This window comes from Corvus brachyrhynchos, unplaced genomic scaffold (genome assembly GCF_000691975.1).
Source record: "Corvus brachyrhynchos isolate BGI_N302 unplaced genomic scaffold, ASM69197v1 scaffold302, whole genome shotgun sequence".
NCBI lineage: Eukaryota > Metazoa > Chordata > Aves > Passeriformes > Corvidae > Corvus > Corvus brachyrhynchos.
The window spans coordinates 2,478,216-2,501,405 of NW_008237244.1; the positions used below are offsets into that span (position 1 = coordinate 2,478,216).

The 23,190-nt window shown below is 38.9% G+C and overlaps 1 protein-coding gene across 1 annotated transcript; it reads left to right on the plus strand.

Moving 5' to 3' along the window:
- Positions 1-1,602: 1,602 nt before the first annotated feature.
- FBXO43 (F-box protein 43) lies at positions 1,603-10,908 on the plus strand. Its single transcript, XM_008630686.2, has 5 exons — positions 1,603-1,721; positions 6,811-8,336; positions 9,195-9,297; positions 10,088-10,273; positions 10,363-10,908. Exons 2-5 carry the CDS (start codon positions 6,859-6,861, stop codon positions 10,609-10,611), a joined length of 2,016 nt encoding a protein of 671 aa, XP_008628908.1. The 5' UTR covers positions 1,603-1,721; positions 6,811-6,858; the 3' UTR covers positions 10,612-10,908.
- The last annotated feature ends 12,282 nt before the right edge of the window (positions 10,909-23,190 follow it).

Below are 23,190 nucleotides of genomic sequence, written 5' to 3' on the forward strand. Positions count from 1 at the left end.
AACAAAACCGATATTCTTCCCCTAAAAATGACGATTTCCGCCGGCTCTGGGTCGGGAATTTTTAAGCCCGTGTTTCCTCGGGCGCCTCTCAGGCTGCCTCACGCCAGGAGGGATGCGAGAGGCTGGAGGAGCGGAGTTGCCAAAGGGGAAGGCTGAGAAGTTGTCAGACCCCACGTACAGGGATGACGTTACTTAAGCCTGGAGTTTGTTTATTTAAATGTAGGTGTCGCTTTTAGAGTCGGTTTTAGGTCTCTCGTTCAGGTCTGAAATTCCCCATCTCGCCGCTGTGAAGCCAGCAGATAGGCGAGCGTGTGTAGTAGCCTCACGTTATCCTTGCCGAGCCCAGGAAACACAGGCATCCGCGTACTCGTAGTTTTGGCAGTTTTGTGTTTGTTTGGTTTGGGTCGATTTTTTGGTGGGTTTTTTTGTTTTGGTTTGGTTTTTTTAGTATACGGAAAAACTAAAACCACAGCAAAACCCAGGCGCCAGGTTCTCAATAACTACAAGGTTTTAAACAAATTTAACAGGAGTACCCCTTAGGCCGTTCACGACAGGACAGGGTGTGAAAGATGTGCTCTACTAGGTAGCCATGGAGAATGGTCTTTCCTGGAATCTCTGACAAAAAGTACCGGGGGAGACTCGAGGACGATCTGTGCAGTTCTGGAGTCGAGGATCCTCCACGATTGCTTTGAAGGCAATGTACTTGACAAACGCTCTGTGACTGTTTTGGTCCTGGGCTGTCGGTTAAATAGGTGCTAATTAACTCAAATTAACTAGCACCCTTATAAACCAAGCTTAAAGGCTGTGGTGCAGATAAGGCTTATTATCCGTGAGTGCCTCAGGCACCCCTGAGCCGTCCCTTAGCGCCGGCGCCCCTGCCCCTCATTCCCCCTCCACCGGGAGCGGAGCAGGCTCTGGCAGAGGCGGGAAAACCTCTCCCTCACTGGGTGCCTGAGGAGAAGCAGAGCAGGGGCAGGAACGACTCAGGGGCGCTTAACAGTGGGCTGGGTGCGGCGGGGGCCGCGGGGCTGAAGTATAAAGCGTGAGGAGCGGGGCGAACCTCGCCAAGTGCTCCCTGGCGTCCCTGAGGAGCGGGCTGGGCACTCCCGGTATCCTCAGGCTCCCGGCCGGGGCCGAGCGCGGAGGGGGCGGGGAGGCAGCGGTTGGTGAGGGCGGGTAGTTCAAACCCGAGCGAGGGAAAGCGGCGTCGGCGGCACGCGAGGGGCCGGTGTGGGTGGGGAGAGGTGAAGCGGCTCCTCGCCAAGGGCAACGGGCCTAGGACCGAGCGGCGAGAGCTGCTGAGGTCACTCCAGCCCGCCTTCACTCCTGCTTCTAGCCCTCAGCCCTGCTCGGGGAGCCCCGCCGCCGCCTCAGCTGCACCCGCTGTAGGGCGGCCTCCAGGCTCTGCTCCTGTGCCCACCGATTTGCTAGACGAGGGGGTGAAGAGGTTGCTTTGCTCGTGTCCGGCATCCCAGGTGGCTGAGAGACCCTCGGGTGCTGGTCCTCAGCTACACCTCAATTATCACCATCGCTGGGTAATTAGGCATTGCAGTTAACACATATATGTGGACTGAGAACTGCCTCTGACGGGTAGTGTTTCTCTTGAACCTCTCTCTTTCCTCTCCACATCCTTTCTCACTTCAGGTTATCACTAGGGGTAAGCAGTACTTTGAATACAGCACCTTTGCACGGGAAGATCTTGATTTGCTTCACAAATTAGGGTAAGTGACCACATCATGTGGGTAGGACTTGGCTATGTCAGATTCAGTATTATTACTTTTGAAGGTATCAATTACTTTGGGGTCAAAGAGCAGAATCTGTTTTTCTGCAGATGCCATATCTGTTTACATAGCAGAGAAAATACTTCTGTATCACCAAAACTTTGTCTTTATTTGTTTTGTTAGCAGTGGTGAACAGTGATTTAAAAAAAGGCAAAAACCGTCTTGTTCAATACGTATGTGTTCAGTGTGGATTACTGAGGAATGTAAATTACTAGGAATAGGTGTGACTCTTCCTAGAACTTATGTCTACATTGGAGGCACCATCTACATTGCCTTCTAATAACCAACATTCTTACCTCTTTAGGGTGCTTGGTAAGACTAAACTTGTTAGAAATTATTCCTTGTCTAAATTTATCAAGCTGTCCTAAATTTAGTTTGGGTCTCTGAATATGAATTATTTTGTCCAGTAAACTCCCAGAAAGTTTGCAGCTGATTTGTAAACTAATTTGAGAACTGCAAAATTAATATTAGATACGTGAAATGCATAGAGCACATAAATCTACACTTAGTAGATATGGATTTTGTTGCTTCCTCTGTAACTGACTAGTAGTGTGACCAGCCTTTTCTTCCCGACATCTAAGACAAGGTTAAAAAAACTTTCAGAAACTAATTAAAAATCCCCAAATGAAAAAGGTGTGGTGTTATGTATCAAATTTAGTAGATGAAACTTTTCTCTTGATAAAAAAGAAATGCTTATAAAAAGCAGTTGTTATAAGAGGTTTTATTAGGCATCTCTTATGAATATAAGTAGAATCTTGCTCTATTATGAGGGATGTTCAGCACCTCTGAAAGGCTTTTCCTTCTGTATTTGTAAAATGAGACCTTGTGTTAAATTAAATCTTAATTCGTACAGGTAGTACATTTTGGGGGAAAAAAGCATATACAAGCTTGAGGTGTATTCTGGGGTTTGCTGTAAATCATGGAATGGTTCAGGTTGTAAGGCATATTAAAGATCATCTAGTTCCAAGCCCCTCCCATGGGCAGGGGCATGTTCTACTAGACCAGGTTGTTCTGAGCCACATGCAAGGTGACCTTGAACACTGCCAGTGATGGAGTTTCCACAACTTTTCTGAGTAACCTGTTTCAGTGTCTCATTGCCCTCATAGTGAAGAATTTCTTCCTAACATCTAACCTAACTTACCTTCTTTCACTTTAAAGCCCTTATGCCTGGTCTTATCACTAAATGCTCCTGTAAAAAGTTCCTCTCTAGCTTTCTTGATGGCCCCCACTGGGTACTGAAAGGCTACAATTATGTTCCCTGAAGCCTTCTCTTCTCCAGGCTGAGCAACCCCCTCTGTCTCAGACTGTCTTCAGAACAGAGATGCTCCAGCCCTCTGATTATTTTCATGTTCCTCTTCTGGACTTGCTCCAACATGTCCATGCCTTTCTTATTTTGGGGGCCTCAGGGCTGAAGGCAATACTCCCAGAGGGATCTCACAAGTGTAGAGGGTAAAGTAAAAATAAGTATTAAAAAGTATGAATTAATGGAGAGGTATAGAAAAGAAGTGAAATGAAGCTTAATGGATGGACATTGTTCACTTAGTGTCAATGGCAATTTTATTTATCCTGTCATATTTTCTAATATCCAAATCAATGCAGTGAGCTCACACGCTCCCCCTGCCGGACGCTGGCCTCTGTACAGCATTATGTTTGGCTTTTACTTGAGTTACCGACATTGCTTTAACTCTGCTATTCTGACCTCCCTTGTAGCTGCAAAATCTTGTTTCACCGTGATTTTTATGTTACTTGAAACACAGGTTTGCTTATTTTATACCGAAATATTTAATTTTTCTATTTTCAGTTCTCTGTTGTCCCATAGAATGCCTGAGAATGAAACTCCAAGCATGAGGTTTTCCTTTTGTTGTTTCTTCAGCACGCTCCCTGATTATTAATTTCCTAAGCCTGGAAGCCTTTGGGCTTTTATTAAGTGTGTGGTTAGTTTGACTGTGTTTAGGAGAAAGGTTAATACTTTTAAAGGCAAGTGTGGGTATGTGGGTTTGGTTTTTTTGGGGGGGTTGAGGTTTTGAACAGGTGTCTCTAGCATTCAGTTTAAATCTGTCTATCAACATTTTTGGAAGTAATATTTACTGGCAACATTTGCTAACTAACTGCAGTTCTCCAAAATTCAGCATAAAAATGAAGCTTCTATTCTTCTTGTAGAGTACATGAAGATAATGCCCTCTTTTTATGACCGGTTTCTTATAGGTCTTCCTCTTCTTACAGAAAGAAAAGCTACAGTCATGTGGTCCTTTGCTTATAGCATGAATAATTGTGCTGCATAGAGATTTAAAAATATAGGAAAAAGTTATTTTCTGGTTCATGATAAAGCCTTTTCAGCCTATTGCCTAAAACCATGGAATCACAGAATGTGTAAGATTGGAAGAGACCACTGGAGTCCAACTTTCCTGCTTGAGCAGGGTTCTCAGAGCACATTACTCAGTGCTGTGTTCAAGTGGCTTTTGAATATCTCCAGAGAAGAAGACCCCATGAACTCTCTGGGGAGCCTGTTTCAGTGTTTTGTCACCCTCACAGTGAAGAACTTTTTTCTCATGTTCAGATGGAACTTTGCACCAGTTTCTGTCCATTGCCTCTTGTCCTATCACTTGGCACCACCAGGAAGAGCCTGGCTCCATCCTCTTGACACTCTTCTTTCAGATACTGATAGATATTGATAAGATCCTCTCTCAGTCTCCCCTTCTCCAGGCTAAGCAGGCCCAGCTTCCTCAGCCTTTCCTCATAACTGAGGTGTTCCAGTCCCCTAATCATCTCCATAGTTCTATGGGACTCTCTCCAGTATTTCCTTGTCTTTCTTGAATTGGAAAGCTCTCAACTGGACACAGCACTCCAGGGCTGAGTAGGGGGTCAGGATCACCTCCCTTGACCTGCTGGCAATGCTCTTCCTAATGAACCACAGGATACCCTTGGCCACAAGGGCACACTGCTGGCTCGTGGACACTTCATTGTCTACCAGGACCCCCAGATCCTTCTCTGCAGAGCTGCTTCCCAGCAGGTTGGCCCACATCCTGTACTGGTGCCTGGGGTTATTCCTCCCCAGGTGCAGGATCTGCGTTTGCTTTTGTTGAGTTTCAGATGGTTCTTCTTTGCCCATCTCTCCAACTGGTCTAGGCCCTTCTGAAGGGCTGCACAGGTCTCTGGGATATTGGCTGCTCCTCCCGGCTTTGTGCCATCAGTGAACTTGCTAAGGAGGCATCTGCCCCTTCATCCAAGTCACTGATGGATAAGTTGAACCGTAGTGGGCCCAGGATCAACCGCGGGGGGATACCAGTACTTACAGATCTACTAAAACATGGAGAAGTGATGCAGATGAAACCTTAAATGCTATTTGGAGTTGGTACTGCAATAGCAAAGAAGTAATCTCTATTCATTAAACACCAGCTTAAAGCTATGCCCTTGTGTTTCATATTTGTGCTGTCACTTATTTCATTGTTTAAAACAGGGAATAAGGAAAAAAGCAGAGACAGAAAACAAATGGGAAAGTTAGGAACTTGTAGAAGTAAAGGGGAGAAGGAAAGGAAGCATGCCAGACTTCAGAGTTTGTTGTTGTCTTGCAATAATTTTCATGTACCTGTCTTTCCTGGAAGAGCTTTTCTCAGTTATATGTATGGATTTTATCTGTTTAAGTCTGTTTCATTTCATACTGATATTAGCAAGATTGTGTATGCCTTTAAGCCAAGGTGTCATTCTGCTGTTTAATATCCTTTTCCTTTTGAACTTCTTGTGTTGCTGTCTTCTTACAGTAGAAAATAAAACATTTTTTTTATATTGCAATAATCTTAAAAAGTGCCTTCTGTATGGGTCAAAAAATGCTAATTAATGACCCAAGATCATCAAAGAATTGTTCTGCCTCACCTCAGGCAGTTTGGGTTCCCACTGCTTGTATTTAGTGGCTTAGGGCTAGATTAAGACAGGACTTTTGGGATATTAGCAATGTCTTAGTATTTGGTGTTTAAGCCTCCTTTAAAGATTCCTACTTCTGTCTGTTTTGAAAGTTCAGTTGCTATTTCTAGGCTTTATGTTCCAGAATATCAGTTTTAGAGGCCAGTAACATACCCCAGTAAAAGGTGCTGATACAAACTGCTGAGACTTGCAACCTTGATATGAACTACTTTGGTAGTGAGGGCTACCTGGTAGAGGGCTGTGAGAATAGCCCTCTTGCTGCATTACTCGTAACATCTTTTGTACAGTTATTGTGCATAGAAAGCAGTGACCCAATGTCACTATGGTTAGGGTGGAGTAACTCTGCAGTGTACGAATGGCAAAAGTAAGCCTGGTTCCACACATCTTTTATTTAAGGATGTGCATCAGCCACTTCTAACTTTTCTAGGAAAATACACTGTAGCTCTTAAATGCTATGGACCTGGTAAGTGTGTTTATAGTCAGTCATTTTCTTTAAAATGTAAGCCTTCAGAACACTCGGTTTACCCACAGAGATGAGCAAAAGCAGAGAGCTTCTTTACAAAATAGCATTTAAATGTTAAGGCAGATAAAAGAGCACTTTTCATTTTGTAACTAGAGGTCAAATTAATTCCCTCTGGGGAGTCTAGGGATCTAAATAATAGGGAGACTTGTAGACTTGTGACTTCATGATTAATCCTCCCATTTTACTTAAGGAGAAAATGCATTTTGTCTAAACTCGCTTACTTACCAGAGCTTCTGCATTTCTACACAGTGCTAATAAAAATCTTGCCCCTACTGGAATGATGGGGAGTTTTGTTGCCAATTTCAGCACCAATGAGCCTCTAGTTGCTGTGTTGCTTATTTGAAGTGTTTTTCCACAGATGAGGACTGCCAGGTCAATTAGCTAAATGGATGTATATTTGATTTGCTTCACAGTATAATATGCATTTTAATCACTCATTCTAACAATCTACTTTTGTGTTTGTGTATAAGCACTGTTTCTACTGAGGCTAATGAAAATACTTTTGTCATGACTGCTATCTTGATAGACTTACACAAGGTTTCCTCACTAATCTGAGGGGCTTTTGGTGACTGCTTTTGTCTGTTTCAGAAACAACGGTGGTATCTTCATTTACAAAGTCAAAGTGTCAAGCAGAAGATGTCAGACAGTAAGCCAGCGAGGTTCAATATTCTTAGAAGAAATAGATTAACACCTTCCAGCAGCAATTTTAAATACCCAAATTTTAAAGAAACATGTTGCACTTCAGCATTTCTGGACAGCAGAAGCAACAAGTCAGTAAAAGATCCTGATGCAGAATGTGAAGAAGCACCAAGTGTAAGAAGTGTATCATTGCTACAAGAGCATTCTGAACACATTCATCCAAATGCCTTCTTTCCCAGGTCACCATCTATTGAAAAAGAATTGAATTCTATGTCCTTATCAGAAGAAAGAGAAGCAAATAGAAGTGCAGATTTCTTTGAAACTCCTAAATCAAGTAGAAAAGGCTCCTCACTACGCAGGAGGCTGCTTCTACCCAAGACTGTTGAAGCTGGCACAACTGTAGGATCCTGTCAAAGACAACCTAATTCTTCAGGAAGCATCAGGAAAAAAATATTCTCTTGTGTTTTGAGCTCTGAAGAAAAGCTTTCACAAACTGCTGCAAATTCTCCAAAAGATAAAAGTTACAAACCTCTGACAACTAGCACTTCAGAACCTGAGGACTCTAATCCTGATTCTCCAAAACGGAGGCTTTCCTTCTCACAACAAAGGACTTCTACGTTAGATGAGTCCCAGTGTAAGGACCCCGTATTGTTAGAATCAGAACATTTATCTCCAATTCCATGTAAGGGTGTCACTGTTAGTAATACTAACAAATTAAATGAAAATGTTCTTATGAGTGTTAATGATGGGATGCTTAGGACTCCTACTTACAATGTGTTACCTGAGGCCAGTGAGGGTAAATTCATGACTTGTATCACCAGTCCTGTAGAGAACTTGAACTTTGGACTATGTGACATAAACTCTCCCCCTGTTAAGGCAGCAAATTACCCAGATCTTTCTACACCTGAGGATAGTGGATATAATTCACTTCCTTTGGACAAATCAGGAGACTCATTGTCTGATTATGAGGGATCTTTCCAGGAGCTCTTCCAAAAGCACAAAGAAGAATCCAAAACTTTAGACAGTAAAAGAAAGACAAGAAAACTTGAACGAGTCAGAAGGTTATCCACTCTTCGGGAACTAGGCTCTCAGTCAGAGACAGAAGATAATCATGGCAGTCCTACTTCAATGCATATATTAACAAAAGAAAGGAACTTTGTCAGTGAAGATCATGAGTTAGTTCTAAAAGAACACCCTAGTGGAGACCTGGTTGTAAGTCATGGTGATCTCTCAAGAACTCCAGCTCTGAAAATAGTTCATGAAATTTGCTTGCAAAGACAAAGATTGTACCAACAGCAAATCTCAGAGAATATTGATGGAACAGAAATATTTGCATTAGATCATGTTCTTCCTGGACTTATTGGCAAGAAAATGGGCCTTGAAAAATTAGATATTTTAACAGAATTAAAAGATAGAAATTTAAAACATGTTCTTGCTATAGTTTTAGATGCTTTGACAGTGGAAAGTCTATGCAGGTAAGTACTATTGCTTCACACAAAAGGGAAAAAGACGTGCTTCTGCAAATGAGTTAGAATAACTTCTGGAATACTAGGTGTTATCAATAAAATTTGTTTGTTTCTGAGAAAATTGAAAAGTTTTCTCCCTGTTAATTAAGTAGGTCCTTCTGTGTAGATCTAAAAATAAATTGGGGAATTAAAAAGCTAAAGAAACACAGAAAATTAGTAAACTCAAAACTAAATCACAGTACTTGTAAATTTTAAAGTATATTAAAAATTCCTTTAAGCCTAGAAAGTAATTTATTCTCATTACAAGTTCCCAGTACTGCATAGCACTCAAAACAAGTTTTTTATTATTTTTCTTGTGTATTTTATTTCCTCAGTTATTTCTAAGCACAAAGATGCTCAAAGAATTTTGATTCATGGGCAGTATTCTAGATTAATTCCTAATCAATAGGAACTGTTACATTTCACACAACGCTCTTGATTTATTTGTTGTTAGTTACAAAGGGAATGGGCGAATAGATGAAAGTATAAGGGCACAGATGTTTTCAGAACTCTTAACACTAATGTGACTAGAAACAATCTTGGTAAGTGGCTTACATGGAGGAAGAAACTATTTTTTAAGTCAAAGATATGCTGTGCTATTTAGGTTGCTGTTGTTCTCTAGACTCTTCTGTTATTCTTATACAGTGATACGTAAAGTACGAGATCGGTGTTTCATAGCAAAATTATGCAATAGTCTATAGCAGCAGTCTGTAAAATGACCAAGAGTATATGAAACCATGCAAAAATCTTTACCAGGTAGTCTTGCTATAATGACTTCTGCACTACCTGGGAAATTTTGAGAGTGGATAAATTTTTTATTTGTTCCAGCATTTGGAAAGTAAGCAAAAGCTGGCGTGAAATCATTGTACAAGACAGAAGTGCAAATAAGAGGAGAAAGTTGTACACAAAACAGCTGAAAGAAGCAGCTCGGGTAAGGTGGTTCTCAAAGGTGGGGTTTTTTTCAAGTGTGAAAGAAGATGAAATATCTTGTAAAGCTACAGAAGGGTGACTTGACTGAGACAGTTCCAAAATGAGTAGGTGACAGATTCTAACAGGAGAATGTAATGGCTCTTACTGCTTTTCAGTTGTCTGCAGTTGGACTACTAGTCTTTCAACCATGTAAGACTCTTACTTACCCTCCTGCCCTGTCTTGAGAATCCTGTAGGATCTCTTCCTTGACTAATTCCAGCTTTAGATTTTAAGTTCTGCTCATGCCATTGTGCCATGCTGTTCCTCATCGTCCATTTTACTCTAGTCTGCAGTGCTGTAGGGCCTGCTCTAGACTACTTCCTGATTGTTTTCAGGTCTGCTTGTGTCACAGTGTATTGGTGAACATCAGAAGGATATATAGAAGGTTTTTTAAGGGGCATCTTGAAAATCAAGCGTATTAGTAGCAGTATATTTTTTTCAGGTCTTCCACATGATACATGCCCACTTGCTATTGAGATGTCCTAGTTTAGAAACATGAGCACCAGTAGAGTGTGCTAAAAGACAGTTGGCTTTTTATCCTCCTCATGGGACTTGGTTTTTAATGATTTCTCTCTTGAACCCTTGCTAAAGATAATCATTTAATAGTAAATACTTGCAGTATATATAGTTTTCCTTTCTTATGTGTTGTTGCAGAGGGAAAAACCCAATCAAGTAAAATCCAGCTGCAAATCCCAAATGAAATAAAATCCTCATTTGCTCCCCCTTTTTTTTTTATAATTATAAATTAACAGGAATATTTATTGAAGGCTGAAGATGCTGCTACAAGACTTAATATTCTCAATAGATCTGCTCTAAGGCCTGTTCAAGCTCAAGCCAGAACTCCTATTTTACAGACACCGCCTTCATACACTGCACTTACACCTAGGAGATGCAGTTCTGTTCCCCACTCAGCTAGTAGGCAGGAAGAATACATGAAAGTAAGTATCTAAGAAATGCTTCATTTCAGTTTTTAGAAAGTTTTCATTTACAAGACTTAATAGCTCTTCTCTCTCTCCTCTTGCTACAGGTTGCTAAAACTCTGTTCACAGATGAAGCTCTAAAACCCTGTCCAAGATGTCAATATCCTGCTAAATATCAACTGGTAAAGAAAAGGGGGCTATGTAGCAGAGAAGCATGTGCATTTGAGTTCTGTATTTTATGTCTGCATGCATTCCATGGGTCAAAAGAGTGCAATAGTTTATCTGCAAAACGGAAGAATAAAAAAGATGCTCCACCAGGAAGTGCCCAAAGCAAAAGAAATTTAAAAAGACTCTAAATTTGTAAGGCATGTAACTCCTTACACTTAGTTCCTTGTCCCCTCCCCCTAAATTCCTCATCTTGTTCCTATTCTTCCTAAAGGTATACATTTTGAAAGTATCATCCCATTTGTTCTTGCTGACTTACCAAGATAACCTCTCATGTATATATCTTAATTAACATAGTATATTTTTGTTTTTTAAAAAATGAACATTTAAAAATATTTTATGTCTTGTTTTACCTGTTGTGTAGTAGGTAGGAACTTACTAACATCTTAATTTTTAAATAAAGTGTCTTAAATGTAGTCTTCAGTATTTAGCTTACAGTACCTCATAGATGTTTAAAAATGTGATTCGTCTTAAAGACAAATTAAAATTATTTCTAAAAAAGTCTTTGAAATCGGATTTATTTATTCACTTTAAATTACAATAACTGTTTTTAAAATGTCTCAAAGTGAGGCAGTATGTACATTTGCAAAAAATACATCAATTTATATGAATGTTGATATGTCAAAACCAATATATTAGTTGTTTGAATTTTTTACTGGAATAATTAATCTGTTGTTCTCTTAGCCTCTGTAACAGAATTCAATAGAATAGTAATTTATAAACTAAACTGATGCTTTGTGGATATTCTGTTGTACTGAGTTTTACAAAGTTTTCATTTTGAAAATGTCAGGTAATACTGTATATATTCACATATCTAAAAATGCTGTGGCATCACCTTTGCTGTTGTGAATTTACCTTTGTGCTTAACTTGACTTCAGCTCACAGATACCAGATCACCTTCACACTTCTACTTGAGCTAAAGGATTATCTACAGCTGGAAATCCCTCTTTCGCTATCTCTAGCTTTAAGGGAATTCACGTATTTTGCTCTTGAACTAAATATGCTGATCTGTTATAGAAAACTAACTCAGTCTGTCTCTTGGACCTCAAACAATTTTTGTGGTTTTGGTTTGTATCCTAGCAATTACAAACAGCTTGAAATACAGGTGACAGAAATGGACACAGTACTTCTATGAAGATATAATATCAATTGACTTCTACAATTGATACTGTCCTACTTGTCCTTTCAAAAAGTTCATTTGTCACAAGCATCTTGCAGAACACTTGTCAGCTGGTGTTTATTCCCCACTTTCCCTCTGATGTTGTCTTTTGTGTTATATTTTTGATGTTGTTATTTTACTGTGTATTTGTAGGTAAGCCTCAACACTGAGCTATTTTAAAAAATCTGATAAAAAAAAAAAAAACAACCAAAAACGAGCTTTCAAGTAAACCATAAGCTTTGCATTTGCCTCTTTTAATATTTATTCACACATCCCTTTATTTTTAGTGTCTAAAAATTTTAAGTAGCATCTAAGATTTTTTTCTTCTTTATTTCTTTTTACGCAATGTGTGGATGTTTAAGCCCAGTGGACCAGGATAATACACTTCAGGATGTTCTAGAGACATCACTTCTTATTTCTCATCTATAACTGTTGTGATCTGTAATTTGGTTAGTACTTTTACCATTCTTGATTTTTGGCATAGTAGTTTTACATAGTATTTGGAAGGAGGAGAGACAACATGGTTAACAAAATGGTATAGAAGTTTTAACACTAACTCTATTAACCAAACCTTATCATTAAAGAAGGAGTCAACCCAGTATATCTGCCAGAAGATGCCATGTTTATTGCATGAATATAAGTATCAACACTTTAATTCCATACTTATCTGTGTTTGCTGAGCCTTTGCCTTGTTCTTAGGTTAGACTGATAGCAACTTGAAGACTGCTCTGTCTGTTCTAAGGGAACAATTGAGGCGAAGGGTTTGGGGGCAAGCTAGGGAATATAGAGTATATGTGCATATAGGTCTGGATTAGGAAGAATGGAATTCATTACAGAGGAGGAGACTGCAAGTGGGACAATGGTTAAATGACTTGATTTGTTTAATATTTGCATTTCTCTAATTGTTTAGAACTTTAGGTGTTCAAGGTCTACTTAAAAGTTAGTTAGGTCCAAAGAACCATTGGATTTGTTCTTTATTCCTTAAGTATATAATAAGTAAGTATACAATTTTAGAAATGTTTAATACTTTCTATTAAAGATTAAAATGAAGAGCTTTCTAGACAGGAAGTTACATTACACAAGAATCTGAATATATGTCATTTATCTTCATAATAATTTGGACTAGTTTTGTTTCTAACTGTTGAATTACCAAATAAAGTAGGGGATGGTAGTAAATGCAATGCAGATTAAGTACTACATGTCATAACACTTCAGACTGCCATTGTCATCCCTGCATATTACCTAAATGCCAGTATCTCTAAAATGTCTCAATTAAAAAAAAGCTTTAAATGCATTCTTGAAATTTATGGGCAAGTTATGATAGGCAGTGAGAGTATCTAGCTCGCCTTCTGATGTGGAATGTTGCAGCCCAATCCAGAAATACATGGGATTCAATAGCTCTGAAAGTGTTACTGAAATAGGTGCACCTTTGAGTGGAAAACTCAGTTCAAGAACCAGTTAAGTATCTTTTCCATTTGAGAAAATTTGGTAAAGAGCTGTGTTATCTTTTGCTAATATCAGAACAATTCAGGGAGGATAGAGTAAATTGGTTCTGGTACAGGCATTGTTTGTTTTTAAAGGTAGTATCTTTGATGCCTACAGTATCCATTCAACAAGGAGTAGCTTGAAAGTAAAAAAATACTTAGATCCTATTTCACAATTTTAAACATTTTTCTCTTCTTTTGGCATATTTAGAAGTTTCTTGGTTTTTTTTTCCTTCTCAATCTCTCTCACAAAAATATCTTCTTGAATCACATGTCTCTTGCTCAATTGGGTCTATCACAAAGGTAATCTAGTGATTACAAATGTAATCTATGCTCTGGTGTCTGGGTGAAATGTGTTCTTTGTGGTTGTTACTGCTCTACCAGAGGTGAGGGAAGTGAGAAAGCTAGACTTCTCATCTCTGGGTAAATATACTCCATGACAGTGATTTTTTTTTTTTTTTTTTTTTTTTTTTTTTTTTTAAGATTTCTTTTAAAATAAAATTAGCTTTATGCCCTGATCCAAGGGAGAAATAAAATAGTGATGTTATTCTTTACCTACACACTAAGTATATCTAATAGAACACAAGGTATATGATAGCTATCTAATAGTCTCTAATAGTTTGGGTGAAAGGAATAAAAATTCTTTCATTATATGATTGCTTTATTGACAGAAATTAAGTATTTGTGGTAGGAGAGTGGAAATAAAGAGTCCCTGTTAGTATGCTTTTTTCTCTATACCATATCTCTCAATTAGTCTCCATCACACATCACGAAGCATGAGTCTGGACTTAAATGAAACAGCAAAGGAGGACATAAGTTTTTCATAAGAAAACAAACAGCCAACACACTACCCCAGCACACAAACACCACTCCTAAACCCCTGCAATGACCCCCACCCCACCTCTCTTCCAACAAAAAAACCAATCAGAAAACAGCTTTCAAGTATCAGGGAATCTAGGGATTCACATCTACTATCTTTCTTTTTCTACTGGGCTGAATTAATTCTTGGAGACCTGAGGTCATGTGCTAGCACAGATAAGAAGAATGAAAAAGTACTCGTGGAGTAGAAGTTACAATGATCAAGAGTATTCTAAAATATCTTGCCCATGGTTATTCTCCAGCTCAAGATTTCTTCTTACAACTGACAACAGATTTTTTGGAAAGGGAGGAGTGAATTGTCTTTCATTCTGGAACATGGGGATAATGTTCAAGATAATATTTGTGTTAGTATAGGACTGCTGAAAACTTTATTTTTGCAATCCTGATTTCCCTTCAGACAGACATGATCTATAGTGGGAGGAGTGACATTGCCTACAAATGCCCAGGGAATGAATTCAGTTTTCTGACCATGATGGTTTAAGCCAGAACTGTGGGCTTAAATTCTAAAATAGAATTATTGGAAGTAACCTTTTGCTGCTGACAGATGTTGCTGCAAGAATTTTACTTCATAAATCTTTTTTTTGGAGCAGCAACCATAAACCTCAAGTGGTTTGTGAGAAGGAAATTGAAATTACTTAAGTCTCTGATCATTCTTTCCTTGGTGACAAGTATGGAAGAGCTTAGGCAAAAAATGGTTATAAATCTTTGGAATTGTTTATAGGCTAGGGAATGTTAGTACATTTTATCAGTAACTAGCCAAAAATGATAAAAAAATTTGTTCATTAAACTAAGGAGCTCAACAACATACGTCAGATCATTTTCCTGTTCCTTATATTGGTTATTCTTTGGAACACCTTAGGCAATTGAGGCCCTGCTGGTTAATTTTAATACAAGAAGTAATTTCTTTTACTTCTGTTTTCATAGGCACATGAAGAAATACAGCAGAGTTAGATTAGAAAGGGACTCCTGGACGCTAGTGCCAAGCTCTTATGTCAACTCCTCAAGTTCCATCTTAAAACTGGTTAGAATACTGTTCCATTACCATGTTGCTGACCTATTTCAGATTGCTCTACTAGTCACTTAACCTGTTGCCTTTTTTTTAGCATTGCTATTAAAATAGCTATTCTGTATATCTGATCCTTCTCTTAGACTTTTATTCCCCAATATTATGATTGTTCTTTCACTGACAAAAATCCTCTGAATTCAGACTCATCTTTTAAGACAATCACAGAGACACAACAGATGTGTCTAACAACTCCTCACTGTTTCCACTGGAATCTATTATTTGAGTCAATTCAACCAGTATTCCAAGTGAAACCTCCTCAAGACCTTGAATAATATGGCTGTCTTTTCTCTATAAGAAATACTTTGACCAATGCATACTAAGATGAATATTTCTTCTATAGGTCTTCTGCACGTTCACAGTTCAGTCGCTTGGTGTAGTACTCCCACATTCTTCTCACAAATTTTGAAAAGATCCTTATTTTTTGCTATTAATTTCTACTGAACCTTAAATGTGTAACCTTGTACTTTGTTCTTTTAAGCTTCAAGCTTTTTCCTTTCTCTTCTTGAGTCTTGTGATGATGTAGTATTTGATGTGATTATATTTTTACAGGTGCAAATTTTTTGTCTGTACTGAATCTTACAGGAATTTTTCAATGCAAAATATCTAGCAGGTTCTGTTATCACTTGTCAGATGCCACAGCAGAACCTGACTGCTTTCTGGGAATGATGTGTTTATTTTTAGTTAAACAAAAACAAAGCTTGTTTTCATTTTCTTACTTTCTGAGCTCTGATTAGTTGAAATACCCATTACAAAAAGACTTAACACATTTTTTCTCTTTGACAAGCTTCTGAAGAGTGTTAGAACCTACCCAAGCTTGTCAGAAGCCTAAATGCTAGTACGACCTTATTGAGCTGGGTGCTAATGGATGAGTAGTAATGAAATCAACTCTTCAGCTGAAAATATTGATGGCATGACGTTTTTAATGAACTTATAAGCACTGTTGAACACTCAAAGTTTCATATAAAAGTAGATTTCTGACTTGAAGACTGGAGTTCAAGTGTTAAAAGCCCCTCTAATTTTTCCACTCTGTGCTTTAATACTCATTCTGAAAGCAATTCTGCCACAGTGCTTGTGTCTTAATTCTGTAGGTACTTCAATCTCTCTGTAGGCAAATGGGATGTGGAAACTGTGCACGTATTTCAGCTTTGCTTTTCACTCTGGACTTATAGTAAAAAACCTATTTCCATAAACTACTTAAACTTAGCTGTTGTGTCATGACTAGAACCAGCTGAAGTGGTAGAAGGGCAGTAGCTTTGGAAAAAGAGGGACAGCTAGTTGGGAAGCAGTAGTACCCTAGAAAACATAGTAAAGCTTGGTAAAAGTTACTGTTTGGAGCTGCAAGATTATTGCTGAATTACTCAGCAGTTGTGCAGCAGTCTTCCACTTCAGCAACAATGTTATCATCCTGAAGTACTGCTGGTGCCTAAATGGAGGACTCCTATCTCATGTTCACTGAGCAGACACTAAAGTTCCTGAAGTCCTGAATTGAGTGTAATACATTATTAGGGGTCTAAAGAACACATCTCCTACAAGTTCTGCCAGGACTCAGTACCACAGTACCCAGCCTATATGTAGACCACTGGGACACAAAATGAAATTTACCTCTGGTATGAATACATCACATTTTCCTGGTGCACATTTTGATAGACTAGATGCTATGGAGATTGTGGCCATAGCAACCTTTTCGGCTTTTAAAAATGAGTTCTGCTTGTGTTGCAAACATTCTTTCCTCTTTTGAAAAGATTTGTACAAAAGCAGCACTCCGTGAATACTGCAATTTTAGTCTTCATTTTCCTTTTTCCCTTGTGTACTGTATTATGATGTACAAAAACTATTACTGGGATGCAGTTACCTTTCAGCATTTCTGCTGGAAGTGTTTCTGAAGTTGTTCAAGACTCTGTATCCCAAACAGGCATAATATGAGAAAGTATGATGGATCCTGTTTTCTGCTTCAAACAGAAATGCTCACTGGGACACTATTTAAGTTCCTGTTCTGGACTTTTTCCTTGGCTTAAATAATTGGCATAAAGTAGTCCTGGGAGAATGTCATATAACACGGAGTAGATACCAATAAAACAAACTAATTCTTGAAAAGCTTGCTCAATTAACTTACTTAAATGTGAAACCATCTTAATGTTGAACAGCTTTCCTCACTGAAAATAGCCCTAAACTTCAAATGCTGATGATAAAATATCACAAGGGGGCACCAAAGGTTTTTCTTACAGAACAGAACTCTAGTTTTCCTTCTCTCTTTAACCCATACACACTGACTCAACGTTACAAATGCAAAATATTTTGCATGGCTTAAAGCACTGGTGGCTATAATTCTTGCCCCCGGGAGCTGCATACCAAAATCTACAAGAGGAGAGAGCATCCTGGGAAGCAGTTCGGATGGTATTATTTCTCCAGGGCCTCCTTTACAAAGTGAAGCTGTGCTGGGCCCGCAGCCAGGTCCTACAGCAACCAGGCAAGATCATGGAATTATAGACTGGCCTGAACAGTGCCTCCTGGCTCAGTTCCTCTCTCAGCCAGAGACTTGGATTATCCAGCAGTCTCCATGCCAGTCTAGAGTACAAAACCTAACTCTTTCATGGAAGTGTTGCAGTTGAAGCATTTGAGAATTGGTAGTTTCAGGAGTTGCAAGCTCTGGACTTTATTCCCCAAGTACAGAAAATATATTTGATAATAAAATCCAATATGGTTTTATGAAGTATGAATACTGTAAAAGTGCCTCCTCTATCATGGTTTTTAAATGATTACAGGAAAAACATCGTATGGATTTTATTCATACTTAATTGATGCTCTGAAGGCTTTAGTAAACAAGAAAGGGAAAACATTAACTTTTTTAAACTCAAATTGGAAAAGACTAAGTATTCCCATGTAACATATTTTAAACAATGTCAGAATGACAGCTTTTTCTTTTTCTTTTTTTTTTTTTTTGTTTTGTTTTGTTTTGTTCTGGTTTTGTTTGTCTGTTAAATGAAGACGGGGTGGGAATTTGGTAACTTAAAGTGTTCTTTATTTTTTTAACTAGGTACTCCTGGAGTCTAGCAGAGCAATAGGTAGTTAGGAAAGTCAAATATCTACAAAAGAAGACGGCTGTAATTTTTAGATGCTTTTCTGAAGCATTATTGATATCTTAAGGAGCACCTATTAGTTATGGATTCTCATACAATTCTCAGCACCTGTTGAGTAGACACTGCTGTGTTCTTGAAGTGGAGGAACATGAAATATTTTTCTTTTTTTCCTCCTGATTCTTTTTTTCTGCTCAATGAGTCTCCCAATCTATTTCATTATAGAACTCCACAGCAACCACAGCAGTGTAACAAAAACGTGGGAACTGGTGGTCAGTGAGATGTTTTGTCTCAAACAGCTCTACTGCTATCCAGACTTGGTGCATCAGTAATATTTCACTTGGATAACTCAGCTGGGGAATCCTGGCTTTGGGGACTGCTGTCGACACCTGCTTGATAGCAAGGAAGGGCGGACATGCATGCGTTTAGTGTTTCTTGTTGGTATTTGACACCTACTGCCAGGAGATGATCTGCTAAAGGACGTGTCTGATGTTATTGGCATATGCTATTCCTGTCTGCTGAAGCTTCTTCATTATGCCTCTTGCATTGGACCTTTGGTGGACTGGAATTCCTGTTAAGCCATGATCAAGAAACTGACCTGACATAAACCAAGCTGTGAGTGACTGCAAAAAAAAAAAAAGAAGTAATGAAATTTACTTGCGCAACTAGAAGTAGGAAGTGGTAATAAATTTGAAAAGCTTAAATTAGCACAGCCAAAATGTATTACAAACATGACTCCAGTTTATCTACATGGAAAACAGATAATAGACAGTAACAATACAATCTTTTGTACATAGTGCCAAAACTTTGGATACATCCTCTGACAGTGAAATCTCTGTGAGAAATAACTGTCACAGTTTCTTCTGATCTATATCTATGTTTCAGCTGAAAGATATGCTACATAAATCTGGTAAGACACTCCTACATTGTCCTGATAGAATAAGATTTTTATAGGAATCCTTGGGCCATTGGCAACATGGACAAGTCCAGAAGTATTCTCCAGTGACTATCCGAATAAAGACTTCTGTAGAGGTAAAGCTCTTTGGATTTCCCTCTGAGATTCTCCTCCAGTAGTTAAAGGTTTTTAATGTTGATAGCCCAAAGCTAGGTTACATTTCTTCCTTTACTGTTTCTGGAATCATAGAATGGTTTAGGTTGAAAAAGCCCACTAAGATCATTGAGTCCAACCATTAACCTGGCACTGCGAAGTCCACCACCAAACCATGTCTCTAAGTGTCACAAGTTCCTTAAACACATTCAGGGATAGTGACTCAACCACTTGCCTGTGTAGCTTGTTCCAGTGCTGGACAATCCTTTTGGTGAAGAATTTTTTCCTAATAGCCAATCTAAAACTCCTCTGTCACAACTTGAGGCCATTTCTTCTTGTTCTATCACCTGATACCTGGGAAAAGAGACGGACCCCCACTCACTACAACCTCCTTTCAGGTAGCTGTAGATAGAGAGTGATAAGGTTTCCCCTGAGCCTCCTTTGCTCCAGGCTAAACACCCCCAGCTCCCTCAGCTGCTCCTCCCTCACAGGACTTGTGCTCTAAACCATTCCCCAGCTCCAGTGCCCTTCTCTGGACAAGCTCCAGCACCTCAATGTCCTTCTTGTAGTGAGTGGCCCAGAACTGGACACAGAACTTGAGGTGTGCCCTCAGCAGTGCCGAGTACAGAGGGACAATCACTGCCCTGGTCCTGCTGGCCACACCATTCCTGATACAGGCCAGGATGCTATTGACCCATCCTATTTTATTTTTAAGCACTTGCTTTTTTGCTCTTCACCTAGACTATCTTCAGGAATATTTTCTCTCTCCTTTTCAAATTCTTTTGACTGTTCATATTCCCAATAACAGTTTCCTCAGGTGTTTGCACTAATTTTTTCTGACAGCCATAGAATTGCATTAAACCATGCCTGTAAACTGGGACTATCAGATTCAACTCAGAGGCCTTACCATCACCACAGGCAGCCTCTGTGCTTTTGCCAACAGAATAATTTAAGGGCCAGCTATCTGACACTGGGTTTGTACTTCCCTCTCATGATCTGACTCCCACTTTGGCACTTCTGCAGTCAATGTTTAAATAGGTTTCCTAGCACCTGTTTTCAGTGTATGTGACTGCAGCTTTCAGATGCAAAACTAAAATCTCTGTGGTAATCATCTGAAAAAGAAACAGTAGTTATATCCAACTAAAGTCAGATTTCTGTAAAAATATTTAGGTATTAAAGGTGTCATAGCAGGAAATGCCCCCTTATATCTGAGATGCAGTGTTTCTATGGAAAATCAATAGCTGCCCTTGAGTATCTCTCTAGAGGTGTATCTGCATTTTTGTTATTAGTATTTGCTACCTTTTGAAAATTACATGAAAATTCATGACTTCACTATGACCACTGCCAGGAATCAAGCACAGGTTAGCACCTACAAACACAACTGTGCATTTGGATTTAATAAAGCAATCCAGTTTACATTTTGTCTTTACCTGAGCAAGTCCCAAGGAGGCTTGCTCATCCAGCAAGCTGGCATAGCTTATACATGTGGTTCTTTGAGGGCAAAGTTGTCTCAGCAGTTTTGATCTGCTTTGCCTGGGGAATACTTAGAAATCCTTACCCTGATAAATGGCAGAAAGCATAAATGTCAGAGATTTGTGGAGGACAGATTAAAGGCTTGACTGAAAGTTCACCTCTCCAAATGGTTCTTCATTAATACAGATGAGGGAAATGCCAGTAGGTATGAAGTGGACCAACTGATGTTTTCCTTCCACTTGCCTTCCAGTGCAGTCTCTGCCTGTGATGGCCTTCTGATAGATTACCATTTTCTAAAATTTCTAACACTTTTAAACCTACTTTTAGTATTTTTGCTTTCTTTTGCCTGATATTTTAGAGGTATCACCTTTTTTAGAACTTTTTCCCCATCCTGTCTAGCCATTCATCTTTACTACAGGATAAGATGCTTTTTGGGATAGATCATGGCTTTGACTATACTTATGAAACACCCTGTAGGCCTGCGGATCTGCTAAGCTAAATAATAATAAAAATTAAAATAAAATAAGAGCATGGAAACAGAAATGTGAAAAAGGAGGAAAATGAGCTTTATCTTTATATCTCAGCTTCACTAGCTAGTGTACTTTTAACTGACAATATAAAATCAGGACTGAAATGCACACACACAAAGTATTTGACCTAAATGTGTGTTGTTAACTAGGATAATGAAAAAGTGATGATGACCGCTAATAGATTCTCCATGAGAGAGTACAGTGTGTATTTTTCGATGAGCTTAATCCTAAATGTAATCTTTGAAGCACATTGAAACAGCACAAAGACCTAAGAATTTTATGTCAAAATATACCTGATGATAGAAGGATAGAAAAAGGACCTTTTAAAGTATTATTTTTCTTAATTGACTCATTCCCAGATTTCAGTTGTTTCTGAGCTGCCTTGTAGCTTCCACTTCTAATAAAAAAAAAAAAAAAAAAAGCTCATTCATCATGTTCCTGTTGTATTTTCTTCAAAAATTGCAAGCAATTAGGGAAGTTTAGGAGAAAGTTATACACTGCAGACTATGTTTATACCTACATCAGAAAGAAAGAGGGGCGGGGGAAAATGAGCGGAATGAACATTAGCTTAAACATTTAAAATCATATTAAGTAGTTTGGTTATGAGACAATCCAGGCTCATAATACAATGGAGTGCCATTCTTCTACCTGTTGAAAAAGTTTAACTTTGCATTTTATGGGCTGTTATGCATATTTCTCTTACATATGCATTAAGTATACCTCTTTGAAATATTTCATAGTGACAATAGAATATGTCCTGATACATAGCACTAGGAAATTTGATGTTAGCTTACTGTTTGTCATGTCTTATTGAATAGAATCTGCATATAGAGGATGTAAGAATAGTTAATACTTCATCAGAATACTGATATTTAAATTGTCAATAGCTAACTTGTCTGAATCTTTATATTTTATTCTTTACTTTTGTTGAGTATGCTCTCTATGAAACTTTTGGCTGAAATGTGTATCTTGAATAACTATTATTCAGCATATCTCTTAGGTCTTTGGAAATACTATAGTCCCCTTAAGGGACACCCCTGCCCCCCACCCTGATCCAAACCACCCTAAAAAGCTAATCAGACAGCTAACAATACTCCATTGAGACAATTTGAAGAAGCATTATTCTGGCATTTAGCAATTAGATCAGTGATTGTATTTGGACAGGCATCCTCAGGAGTGAGAATGCATATCTGGAGTAGAGGGTGCAAAACATCATGTGTTTCTAGATGAAGCCATTTCCCCTGCCTCTATGGTAACAGATTTGCTGCTTGTTCGTTATTAACACTCACCAATTCCGGGACTTTAAGCTGCAGTCCCTGAGCATGTGCATTTGTTCTGCTTTTACTTAACCATGGTTTCCACCAAAGTCATGTACAAGTTAAAATAAAACTTTTTTTCACAACTGAGCAGTACAACTGAATATACTACTCTGTGAAAGGGGACGCAAATGATAATTATCTGGGAATGGCAAGGTCTTGGTGCAATTTGGGCACTTCCCAAGTCCCAAGATGGATTAGGCTTCTCAGAGGAGCCCTTCATGTGCCTTGCATACATGACATCTTGTACAACTGATCCCAGTGGGATTTTTGCCAAGCTGCTAAAAGTAGTGCTGGTCTGGAAATAAGCAGCAGTAATCTTTAGTGAACTTTCATGCCAAAAAATCCTGAGGGATTTATGCAGTTCTAGGATAAGGTACTTGCTAGGCAGGATGGTTTTCAGATTCCAGTTGTGAAATACCTAAATCCCACTGAAATCCTCACACAGGAGCCTGAATTCCTTCTTTGCACACAGCTTTTGCTGACCCCACCAGAAACGTGACTTTTCCTTACATCTTGGAGCCAAGGCAGAAACTAACATTCTCGGAGTGTTTAGTTTCATTTCTGGCTACAAGTATCCTCAGATTTCTACTTCTCAGGCATTTCCTTTGGGACTGTCCTCCCTCAGGGAGCGCGGTGCGGGCTGGGCGCTGCCCGAGCCCTGTTTGCAGCGCCACGGCA

Bases quoted from the DNA above. Each gene is read 5' to 3' on its own strand.
- FBXO43 (XM_008630686.2), top strand. From the start codon at position 6,859: ATGTCAGACAGTAAGCCAGCGAGGTTCAATATTCTTAGAAGAAATAGA. The intron at 8,337-9,194 runs GTAAGTACTATT...TATTTGTTCCAG, and splicing joins ACAGTGGAAAGTCTATGCAG to CATTTGGAAAGTAAGCAAAA. The intron at 9,298-10,087 runs GTAAGGTGGTTC...ATAAATTAACAG, and splicing joins AGCTGAAAGAAGCAGCTCGG to GAATATTTATTGAAGGCTGA.